Raw genomic sequence first — 13,113 nt, forward strand, 5'->3', positions numbered from 1 at the left:
AGTCCTCTTCCTGGTAAAGTTGTTAGTCAGACTACTATTATCACCACTATAGATGGAAAGAAAATCAAACAATATTTGTATGTAGCCATCTAGTTTATCCCCTGAAAGATAGCTTGTTAACTAGACATACTGACATGATCTGTTATTAGCTAGCTAGCCAATTTGAAGTGGTCCATAAATCAATGTAGCCTATCATGTCTGTCAGCAATCGTGATTAAACATTCTTTAAAAACAATGTTGAAAAGTGGATATTGTTAGCTAACTTTGCGAGGTAGGCCAACGTTGGTTAGAGAAAAAAGTACATTAGTAGGTCTTAACACTATGTTTAGGCAGCTGTACAACATTTCTACCGGTATCTTACAAAGTAAACATTATCAGCTAACAGTACATATGCAAATGTGCCATTCTGCTGCTTGACAGGTAGACCTAACTGTTATGTATGATACGACATGCTGTACGTCGTACTGTACGTTGTTATGGTTTACGACAGTGTGCTGCTTTACGGATGAATGGGTTGTCAGGATGAGTGGCACATGTCATTAAACGACAGAGTGATGTACAATGTGAAACTGTGCAGATGTGCATTCTTCTACAGCTAGGCTAGATATAACACTAACAAAGATGGGAAATGAACCTAAATCACTCACAATTGTTAGGTATAGTTTACTTTTATTTTATATCACTCAAATATCCAATTAATGGTGGCCAATATTGAGTGATGTCGTGAGTCTACCCTTACACATCTGAAATTACATGATCAATTGAAATTTATTGATCATGAAAAGCATGCAGTTACTTGCTGTATAACTCTGATTTGAGATAAATGTGCACTATTGTTTTGCATGGAATAATCGGAAATGTGTAGTTCTAACTATGCCACCCACATGTACAGTATGTTTATTCTCATTTAAATGTATTCTCCAGGGGAAGCCAACCAAGTGAGGGAGATTCCTATTAGCCAGCCCATTTAATACATTTTGCATAGCATACTAAAGTGTGTGTGTGTGTGTGTGTGTGTGTGTGTGTGTGTGTGTGTGTGTGTGTGTGTGTGTGTGTGTGTGTGTGTGTGTGTGTGTGTGTGTGTGTGTGTGTGTGTGTGTTGCCTGGCCTGGGGCTTTACCAGGCTGTAAATAATGTGCTATAGAGATCATCTCCCATGCAGTAGCTAAGGCATTTAGCTCTTCTCTCTCTTTGCATGTTTTCTCTCCTTGGCCATGGTCACCAGTATACCATATGACTAACAGATGAGGATTTCTCATCACTGTGGTTAAATATACATGTACATTATATTGGACTGGGTCTTGGTTAGTGCTCTCTTTTTGGAAGGATCATTCCGTCAGAAATATCCTCTACCTGCTGTTGTTTTGATGCGTTTGTATTTCTAGCTAGCTAACAATCCTGCTACAAAAGAGGAGAACATCAATGGGTCACATGCTCCTCCAGTTTCACATCAGTATTCTGTTCAGTAGCTTTGAGACTCATTGTGTAACAACAAGATGAACAGAAGGACTTTTTTTATTATATCTAACTAGGCAAGTCAGTTAAGAACACATTTTTCTTTTCAATGACAGCCTAGGAACAGTGGGTTAACTGCCTTGTTCAGGTGCAGAACGACAGATTTGTACCTTTTCAGCTCGGGGATTCAAACATGCAACCTTTCGGTTACAGGGCTAACACTCTAACCACTAGGCTACCCTGCCGCCCCCGGATGAACAGAAGGATGAACAGCAAGATGAACAGAAGGATGAACAGTAGGATGAACAGTATGATGAACAACAAGATGAACAACAAGAAAATGAACAGTAGGATGAACAGTTGGATGAACAACAAGATGAACAGCAAGATGAACAGTTGGATGAACAGTAGGATGAACAACAAGATGAACAGTTGGATGAACAACAAGGTGAACAGCAAGATGAACAGTTGGATGAACAGCGAGATGAACAGCAAGATGAAACACAAGATGAACAGTAGGATGAACAGCAGGATGAACAGAAGGATGAACAACAAGATGAACAGTAGGATGAACAACAAGATGAACAGCAAGATGAACAACAAGATGAACAGCAAGATGAACAGTAGGATGAACAGTATGATGAACAACAAGATGAACAGTAAGATGAACAGCAAGATGAACAACAAGATGAACAGTAGGATATAGGATGAACAGTAGGATGAAGAACAAGATGAACAGTAAGATGAACAGCAGGATGAACAACAAGATGAACAGTAGGATGAACAGAAGGATGAACAGCAAGATGAACAGTAGGATGAACAGTATGATGAACAACAAGATGAACAGTAAGATGAACAGCAAGATGAACAGCAGGATGAACAGTAGGATGAACAGTAGGATGAACAGCAAGATGAACAGAAGGATGAACAGCAAGATGAACAGTAGGATGAACAGTAGGATGAACAACAAGATGAACAGTAAGATGAACAACAAGATGAACAGCAAGGTGAACAGCAAGATGAACAGTTGGATGAACAACAAGATGAACAGCAAGATGAACAACAAGATGAACAGTATGATGAACAGCAAGATGAACAGTAGGATGAATGGTAGGATGAACAGTAGGATGAACAGTAGGATGATCAGAAGGATGAACAGCAAGATGAACAGTAGGATGAACAGCAAAATGAACAGTTGGATGAACATCAAGATGAACAGCAAGATGAACAGTAGGATGAACAGTATGATGAACAGTAGGATGAACAACAAGATGAACAGAAGGATGAACAACAAGATGATCAACAAGATGAACAGTAGGATTAACAGTAGATGAACAATGAACGAGGATGAACAGTAGGATGAACAACAAGATGAACAGAAGGATGAACAGTAGGATGAACAGCAAGATGAACAGTAGGATGAACAACAAGATGAACAACAAGATGAACAGTAGGATTAACAGTAGGATGAACAGTAGGATGAAGAACAGGATGAACAGAAGGATGAACAGTGGGATGAACAGCAAGATGAACAGTAGGATAAACAACAAGATGAACAAAAGGATGAACGGCAATATGAACAACAAGATGAACAGAAGGATGAACGACAAGATGAACAACAAGATGAACAACAAGATGAACAGAGGATGAACAGCAAGATGAACAACAAGATGAACAACAAGATGAACAGTAGGATGAACAGTAGGATGAACAACAAGATGAACAGTGAAAGCAGATGAACAACAAGATGAACAGTAGGATGAACAGAAGGATGAACAACAAGATTAACAGTAGGATGAACAGTAGGATGAACGGAAGGATGAACAACAAGATGAACAGTAGGATGAACAACAAGATGAACAACAAGATGAACAACAAGATGAACAACAAGATGAACAGTAGGATTAACAGTAGGATGAACAGTAGGATGAAGAACAGGATGAACAGAAGGATGAACAGTAGGATGAACAACAAGATGAACAAAAGGATGAACGGCAATATGAACAACAAGATGAACAGTAGGATGAACAGTAGGATGAACAACAAGATGAACAACAAGATGAACAACAAGATGAACAGTAGGATGAACAGTAGGATGAACAACAAGATGAACAGAAGGATGAACAGCAAGATGAACAGTAGGATGAACAGCAAGATGAACAGTAGGATGAACAACAAGATGAACAGTAGGATGAACAGCAAGATGAACAACAATATGAACAGTAGGATGAACAGCAAGATGAACAGTAGGATGAACAGTAGGATGAACAGTAGGATGAACAACAAGATGAACAACAAGATGAAACACAAGATGAACAGTAGGATGAACAGTAGGATGAACAACAAGATGAACAGTAGGATGAACAGTAGGATGAACAACAAGATGAACAGTAGGATGAACAGTAGGATGAACAACAAGATGAACAACAAGATGAACAGTAGGATGAACAGCAAGATGAACAGTAGGATGAACAACAAGATGAACAGTAGGATGAACAGCAAGATGAACAACAAGATGAACAGTAGGATGAACAACAAGATGAACAGTAGGATGAACAGTATGATGAACAACAAGATGAACAGTAGGATGAACAGTAGGATGAACAGCAAGATGAACAGTAGGATGAACAACAAGATGAACAACAAGATGAACAGTAGGATTAACAGTAGGATGAACAGTAGGATGAAGAACAAGATGAACAGAAGGATGAACAGTGGGATGAACAGCAAGATGAACAGTAGGATAAACAGTAGGATGAACAACAAGATGAACAGTAGGATGAACAGCAAGATGAACAGCAAGATGAACAGTAGGATGAACAGTAGGATGAACAACAAGATGAACAAAGATGAACAGAAGTATGAACAGCAGGATGAACAGCAAGATGAACAGTAGGATGAAGAACAAGATGAACAGAAGGATGAACAACAAGATGAACAACAAGATGAACAGTAGGATGAACAGCAAGATGAACAACAAGATGAACAGTAGGATGAACAGTAGGATGAACAACAAGATGAACAACAAGATGAACAGAAGGATGAACAGTAGGATGAACAGCAAGATGAACAGTAGGATGAACAACAAGATGAACAGAAGGATGAACAGAATAGGAATGAACAGTAGGATGAACAACAAGATGAACAGTAGGATGAACAGTAGGATGAACAGTAGGATGAACAACAAGATGAACAAACACAAGATGAACAGTAGGATGAACAGTAGGATGAACAACATGATGAACAGAAGGATGAACAGTAGGATGAACAGTATGATGAACAACATGATGAACAGTAGGATGAACAGTAGGATGAACAACAAGATGAACAGTAGGATGAACAGTAGGATGAACAACAAGATGAACAACAAGATGAACAGTAGGATGAACAGCAAGATGAACACCAAGATGAACAGAAGGATGAACAGTAGGATGAACAGCAAGATGAACAGTAGGATGAACAACAAGATGAACAGTAGGATGAACAGCAAGATGAACAACAATATGAACAGTAGGATGAACAACAAGATGAACAGTAGGATGAACAGTATGATGAACAACATGATGAACAGTAGGATGAACAGTAGGATGAACAACAAGATGAACAGTAGGATGAACAGCAAGATGAACAACAAGATGAACAGTAGGATGAACAGTAGGATGAACAGTAGGATGAAGAACAAGATGAACAGAAGGATGAACAGTAGGATGAACAGCAAGATGAACAGTAGGATAAACAGTAGGATGAACAACAAGATGAACAGTAGGATGAACAACAAGATGAACAGTAGGATGAACAACAAGATGAACAACAAGATGAACAGTAGGATGAACAACAAGATGAACAACAAGATGAACAGTAGGATGAACAACAAGATGAACAGCAAGATGAACAGTAGGATGAACAGCAGGATGAACAACAAGATGAACAGTAGGATGAACAACAAGATGAACAACAAGATGAACAGTAGGATGAACAGTAGGATGAACAGCAAGATGAACAGTAGGATGAACAACAAGATGAACAACAAGATGAACAGTAGGATGAACAGTAGGATGAACAGCAAGATGAACAGTAGGATGAACAGTAGGATGAACAACAAGATGAACAACAAGATGAACAGTAGGATGAACAGTAGGATGAACAGCAAGATGAACAGTAGGATGAACAACAAGGTGAACAGCAAGATGAACAGTAGGATGAACAACAAGATGAACAACAAGATGAACAGTAGGATGAACAGTAGGATGAACAACAAGTTGAACAACAAGATGAAGAGCAAGAGGAACAACAAGGTGAACAGTAGGTTGAACAATTGGATGAACAGTAGGATGAACATTAGGTTGAACAAGAAAATTAACAAGATGAACAATATCGTCTGCTATTATCCTCAGTAATTTTCCATCCAAGTTGTCAGACCCCAGTGGCTTGTCATTGTTGATAATCATTTTTTCACCTCTTCCACACTAACTTTACAGAATGTAAAATTACAGTGCTTGTCTTTCATAATTTGGTCAGTTTTACTTGGTTGTGTAGTGTCAGCATTTGTTGCTGGCATGTTATGCCTAAGTTTGCTAATCTTGCCAATGAAAAAAAGATTAAAGTAGTTGGCACTATTAGTTGGTTTTGTGATGAATGAGCCATCTGATTCAATGAATGATGGAGCTGAGTTTGCCTTTTTTCCCAGAATTTCATTTAAGGTGCTCCAAAGCTTTTTACTATCATTCTTTATTTCATTTATCTTGCTTTCATAGTGTAGTTTATTCATTTATTTTTATTCAGTTTAGTCACATGATTTCTCAAGATGAACAGTAGTAACAGTACTTTTTCACACAAATTATTAAGCATTTCACAAATGTTATCCAGACACTGACTGTTAGCTCTTGGTGGTCTGAAGCAGCTTCCCACCAGAAAGGGCTTTAAGTGAGGCAGATGTACCTGCAGCCATATTACTTCATCAGTATTTGACATGAGATCCTCTCTAATCTTTACAGGAATGTGGTTCTGAATATAAACAGCAACACCACCATTGGCATTTCTATCTTTTCTATAAATGTTATGACCTTGTATTGCTACCACTGTATCGTCTAAGATACTATCTAAGTGAGTTTCAGAATATGTATGTCATCTGTTACTAGAAAATTATTGATTTCATGAACCTTGTTTCTTAAGCTACATATATTAACGTGGGCTATTTTGAGCACTTTTCTTCTGGGATGCTTACTTGCTTTCATTGCTTTACTGGGAAGCTTAGCAGCAGTAGATGTGCTCATGTTATTTATTTAACTCTGTGTCACAATGGTGGGGATTAGTTGAGCTGGGCTTGGGTCATTGATAAGTCATTGTCTCAATGCAGCCATATAGTGCTGTGAAAGGATCCAGGATGACAATGATTTGGGTGGATCCCATCCTCCTTATAAAATGTGTTTTGTTTCCAAAAGGTATCGAAACTGTCAACAAAAGTTACACCCATTGAGCTGCCATAATCAAGTAGCCAGCTGTGAAGAGAAAGAATCCTCCTAAAGCTCAGCCCATCCAATCCATTACCTTGACAGGATGTCATATGGGGGGTGAGGGAACACCTGCTTAGCCCATCCAATCCAACGCGGTGATTTAGTTAGGAAGGGGGCTTTCTGCTCAGCCCATCCAATCTATTACCTTGTCAGGATGTCATATGGGGGGTAAGGGAACACCTGCCCTGCACGCCTCCTCTACTGCAGAATGGGGAGAAGTAATCCTGGAGGTCGGATCACCTACCCCCTGCACGCCTCCTCTACTGCACGTTACCTTTGCTTGGGTATCATTTGTAATAGCGTCGTAAGATGTGATATGTCCTCTCTGGGGTTGTAAGTCATAGTGTGTATCCTGTCACTCCTCTGGAAGTCGGGTTACAGTATATCTTATTAAAATGGGGTTTCAGCTTCTATTCATGACCTTGTGAGTCAAAGGATCACAATAGCAGCCATTTGAAATGATGTATTACACAATAACTGTTTGGTTGGAAATGTCTATCCCTGTATGTATGACCTATGTGTGACCTTCACAGAGGAGGCTTATTGTGGAAGCAGAGAAGTTTGTCTGTAGCATTTTAAATGCACAGACTCTGAGCTGTGTGTGTGTGTGTGTGTGTGTGTGTGTGTGTGTGTGTGTGTGTGTGTGTGTGTGTGTGTGTGTGTGTGTGTGTGTGTGTGTGTGTGTGTGTGTGTGTGTATTTACCCATGATATTAGAGTGTATAGGTTGATAAATAGCTTCAGTATATCCCCCTGCTGTTTGTTATGTGTGTCATGCTTGATTTGCACGTTGCCGAGGCAGCAGTTGCTCTTCACATTTCCATGGTGGCAAGGACTAATTAATGAAGAAGAACATTTCACTGAGGATGACAGACCTCCAAACAAATGAAAATAAACATACAGGTTTCCTATTGTTTGACTTAACACTTCACTGTACAACCTCACTTGTTGAATTATCATGTATAGGCTGTTTATATACATTTACTTACTCGTCTGTATCTATTCTCAACATATTCCTTTAAGACAATATCATATGAGTATAGTATTAGTTTTACTTAAGGTAATTAGTTAGCCAATAGTGATTGAGCAATTGCTGCATGGATCTAATTTGACTGAACTACCCCTAGTGGCTTTCTCTCCCTGCCAAATGGTAGTCTGGTAAAATTAGCTTTGTTATGCTATGTTTATCATGACCTTGACCCAACAATACTGTATACAGTAGATGGACAGTGTGAAAGTGGCTGCATCCACACACAGCCAATTGATTACTAATCAATGATCCCTGGGCTCTCTCTGGCTCTGTTAATTCCACTGTGTGCTCACGAGCTGCATCAGACAAAAAACAAATATGTTTCTCATTAATCAAAGAGGCACCTAAGAACACAGACGTCATCTGGCCTGGTGTTCTGCAGTAGAAGTATGATTATCTGAAGTGGAGTATTCTCTTTATTCCCCAGTGCAGATAAGAGTGTTTTGTTTCCGAGTAGATTGTCATAATTCCTGGTGTGCTTTGCATTGCCAGGCTGTGAGGCAATCACACAATGCAATTTGGAATGTCTTTTTATATTTCAGCGTTACCAAAGATACAAATTCATTACCAAAATGAATTTGTAGCACATTTTAAAGTGCCTTTGACTCCTGAGAGTTGAATGCAGAACAGGTCTCCTAGGTTATGTTAGAATGGGGTAAATGCATCCAAGCGGCTTTATATGGAAGTCTATTAACTATTATTGTACATATGTGATATTTATTGAGCATTGGTATAACTGAAAATGTTGTCCATATCCATTCACAACCCTGGCCTGTTCTAGATGGGAGAGTTGATCACTTGTGGTGGTGTTTGTGACTGGAACAATTTAAAGAACCAACTTGACTGACTCTCTAGCCAACATGGAAAAACTTCTAAAAACAGGAAAGGCAAATGAAAACATTTGACCAGATAGACAAAACAATGTTTATACAACTGGGAAATTCAAGGAAGACTGATTATCCCTCCAGGGGTTTTGACCCTCCAATTGGAAAATGCTGCGCTATAGTAGCTTTTCTTTGATCCTCAGCTGGCACCAACTGCAGACAACTCTCAAAGCCTGAAACACCCGCTCAAGAAAATCACTATTTACTGCACTCTGAGAATGAAACCTTTCATTAAGATGTAGATTATGCTATGTTTCAACCATTATATAATCACATTTGTGAATCAATTATTAGTAGGCCTAATGTTGATGTTTTCTATGTGGAGGTGCAAGAGTAATACAATTTTTCAGCAGTGCGGGTTTCTTTTGTGAAGGAACAGTTCAAATAACCAACATGATTTGCAGCCTGACTGACTCTCATATTGGTTGTACTCGTTGGGGAATTCCAGCCTATAAAAGAGGATGGAGTGTGAACGGTTTCTCTCTCTCTCTCTCTCTCTCTCTGCTCTCTCTCTCTCTCTCTCTCTCGAGCACACTCACACAAAACACATGGAAAGCATGCGTGAAGATACATATTATGCACACACCATCACCAAAATGACATTAGGCAGGTGTAATTAATGCTGTCTGAATATAAAGTAGGCCTATCAAATGCTCTCGGAGCTTCTGAATAAATGAATCTTCTTCCCCTTTAATTTGCCCTTCTAATCTCTCCAGCGAACATGGAACCATTTCCAAAAACAGGAAAGTAAAATGAAAACATGATGTTTGTCAAAGTGTGAGATCAGATCCTGGGTATGTAGTGACGTTTATTCATAGATATCAAGGGAAGCCAGGCTTCCCCCCAAAAAATTGACCAAGAAAAAACATACAAAATAATGTATGTTTTGTCTCTCTGTGTTTAATAAGTGACTCCCTCAATGTCTATAGGGATAAATACACACTGGTTAGTGCTTACACAAATGCCCCTTGGAAATTACACATTTAAATTCTATTTACTCTGAGCTGAAGATGTGAATTTCAATTTGAAGAGAGAGTTGGGGGAGAGCGGGGGGAGAGAGAGACGTATCACAGTTACCATGGTAATCTATTCAGAAGAGAAAGTCCCTGTTAAAATTAAAAGGGTATTTTTTCTGTATCTGTCACTTTGTTGATCCAACGCTAAAGTGATTGAAAAGCACCCTCACATTCAACACAAAGAGCCTATTACTTCTTTGAACGATTTGAAAAGTGCTATTCACTATTTGTGACACGATTCAGGAAACTAGGCGTATGTCGCAAGTCATGAATTCAAAGGAGAGCTGTTTGAATGTAAAAAATATTTTTGGATCAAAATGCGTTTTCTGGCAGAAATGCCTTCTCGAACATTTGAACTTCCATGTGCCTTAATATCAAACTTGTATGCCATCTGTAAATATTAATACAATTGTTAAATTATGAGCCTAGTTGGCTTAGTCACAGAAAAAGTGAACAACCTTCCCGCCAGCCATGATTGGCTGAGATAATGAGTTGGCTGGACATGCCGAGAGTTGAGTTTGTATTGGTCTGCCATATAGCTCGCATCTGTCTATTTGAGCTGGTCAGTATGTCTGGGTCATCATGTCAAACGCTGCATTTTTAAAAATGTATCGTGTAGTACTAGCTGGCTGGCTCGCTAACTAATGTTATGTCATGCGTTGGGATTCATTGTTTACCTAGCTAGTTATCTAGCTACATTTCTTAACAAAAGACTCTTGTCTTAGTGTGCCAAAGCGCAGAATAACTGATTCATTTTTGAACGCTGATCACTGGTGTCAGTAAATGTCGGCAACAAAGCGTATTCAATTGTTGCCAGCAGCACTGTTACAGTCACCAATGCTCTGGATAACATGAAAACTGCCTAACCCGCTCTGCTAGGGGGAGTAAAATGGTCAGAGTGGGGTGTTCTCTCATTATGTGTCTGGAAATAGCTAGCCAATGTTAGCCAGTTAGCTTGGGTGCTTGACTGTCGTTGTGAGGTCAGAGCTTTCGGAACAACCCTACTTATTGGCCAGAGCGTCCAGTGAGTGCTCTGAACGTGAAACGCTCTGAATTTACGAACAGACAATCCGACAGCACAGTTGCAGTCACCAATGCTCTGGATAACATAACAGCCTAACCAGCTCTGCTAGGACGAGTAATGTTCAGTGAGCTGTTCTCTCTCTCTCTCTCTCTCGCTTAGATGTTTGGAAGTAGCTGGCAAGTTAGTGCAGAACGCACGGATTAACCCTTAAAGAGATGGGTGGGGCTAAGGCTTAAGAAGATGTGAACATTGCTGAATAGGTATAGACCAAGAAGGGCTCTCCAATAGTAGTACCAAAACATTGAAATACGGTTTTCTCAAAAGTGAGTTTACAAGTTGATCAACTTTCGAAGCATAATTTCTTTCCAATTGTTTCCTCAAATGCAGTGTATGATATATCATGTTGTAGCTCCGAGTCTCTACTTTTATCCAATGTAAAAAACAGAACTTCAAATGTTGCTACATAAGACCGAATCCAGGTGATGAGTAACATTTTTCCTTTAAGAATAATTTGGTATAACTGTCTCAACCAAAATGTAACATGCCACCAATTCAACACTTTTCATCTTACAGAGGCTTATGATGTGTTGTTGCCATTGAGGCCAAAGGGGCAATAAACATGATCCTAGGATGAAGTGGTGATCAGCAGGATAACTGCTCTAGATATTTGGATTTAGTCCTTTTTTTATTTATTTATTTATTTTGTACCTTTATTTAACCAGGTAGGATTGTTGAGAACAAGTCCTCATTTGCAACTGCGACCTGGCCAAGATAAAGCATAGCGATTTCACACATACAAGAACACAGAGTTACACATGGAATAAACAAAACATACAGTCAATAATACAGTAGAACAAAATAAAACAAAAAGTCTATATACAGTGAGTGCAAATGAGGTAAGTTAAGGCAATAAATAGGCCGTGGTGGCGAAGTAATTACAATATAGCAATTAAACACTGGAATGGTAGATGTGCAGAAGATGAATGTGCAAGTAGAGATGCTGGGGTGCAAAGGAGCAAGATAAATAAATAAATACAGTATCGGGATGAGGTAGGTAGATAGATGGGCTGTTAACAGATGGGCTATGTACAGGTGCAGTGATCTGTGAGCTGCTCTGACAGCTGGTGCTTAAAGCTAGTGGTCTCCAGCTTCAGAGATTTTTGCAGTTCGTTCCAGTCATTGGCAGCGGAGAACTGGAAGGAAAGACGACCAAAGGAGGAATTGGCTTTGGGGGTGACCAGTGAGATATCCCTGCAGGAGCGCATGCTACGAGTGGGTGCTGCTATGGTGACCAGTGAGCTGAGATAAGGCGGGGCTTTACCTAGCAGAGACTTGTAGATAACCTGTAGCCAGTGGGTTTGGCGACGAGTATGAAGCGAGGGCCAACCAACGAGAGCGTACAGGTCGCAATGGTGGGAAGTGTATGGGGCTTTGGTGACAAAACGGATGGCACTGTGATAGCCTGCATCCAGTTTGTTGAGTAGAGTGTTGGAGGCTAATTTATAGATGACATCACCAAAGTCGAGGATCGGTAGGATGGTCAGTTTTATGAGGGTATGTTTGGCAGCATGAGTGAAGGATGCTTTGTTGCAATATAGGAAGCCGATTCTAGATTTAATTTTGGATTGGAGATGCCCTTAATGTGAGTCTGGAAGGAGAGTTTACAGTCCAAACAGACACCCAGGTATTTGTAGTTGTCCACGTATTCTAAGTCAGAGCCATCCAAAGTAGTGAAGCTGGACGGGCGAGCAGGTGCGGGCAGTAATCGATTGAATAGCATGCATTTAGTTTTACTTGCATTTAAGAGCAGTTGGAGGCCATGGAAGGAGAGTTGTATGGCATTAAAGCTCATCTGGAGGTTAGTTAACACATTGTCCAAAGAGGGGCCAGAAGTATACAGAATGGTGTCGTCTGCGTGGTGGTGGATCAGAGAATCACCAGCAGCAAGAGCAACATCATTGATGTATACAGAGAAGAGAGTCGGCCTGAGAATTGAACCCTGTGGCACACCCATAGAGACTGCCAGGGGTCCGGACAACAGGCCCTCCAATTTGACACACTGAACTCTATCAGAGAAGTAGTTGGTAAACCAGGCGAGGCAATCATTTGAGAAACCAAGACTGTCGAGTCTGCCAATAAGAATGTGGTGATTGACAGAGTCGAAGGCCTTGGCCAGGTCGATGAATACGGCTG

At 40.0% G+C, this 13,113-nt stretch overlaps 2 protein-coding genes across 2 annotated transcripts; both read left to right on the plus strand.

Annotated features, from left to right (window-relative positions):
- Positions 1-3,274: 3,274 nt before the first annotated feature.
- Positions 3,275-4,351, plus strand: LOC106566071 (putative uncharacterized protein DDB_G0286901). Its single transcript, XM_014133892.2, has one exon. The coding sequence runs from the start codon at positions 3,275-3,277 to the stop codon at positions 4,349-4,351; it is 1,077 nt and encodes a 358-aa protein (XP_013989367.2).
- Position 4,352: 1 nt separating this feature from the next.
- Positions 4,353-8,432, plus strand: LOC123725661 (putative uncharacterized protein DDB_G0286901). The gene is made up of 2 exons (XM_045692143.1): positions 4,353-5,750; positions 8,424-8,432. The coding sequence occupies exons 1-2, from the start codon at positions 4,353-4,355 to the stop codon at positions 8,430-8,432; spliced, it is 1,407 nt and encodes a 468-aa protein (XP_045548099.1).
- Positions 8,433-13,113: the final 4,681 nt, after the last annotated feature.

Source organism: Salmo salar, chromosome ssa12 (assembly GCF_905237065.1).
Source record: "Salmo salar chromosome ssa12, Ssal_v3.1, whole genome shotgun sequence".
Classification (NCBI taxonomy): Eukaryota; Metazoa; Chordata; class Actinopteri; order Salmoniformes; family Salmonidae; genus Salmo; species Salmo salar.

Excerpts from the sequence above, each read along its gene's own strand:
- LOC106566071 (XM_014133892.2), top strand. The coding sequence starts at position 3,275 with ATGAACAACAAGATGAACAGTAGGATGAACAACAAGATGAACAACAAG.
- LOC123725661 (XM_045692143.1), top strand. The coding sequence starts at position 4,353 with ATGAAGAACAAGATGAACAGAAGGATGAACAACAAGATGAACAACAAG.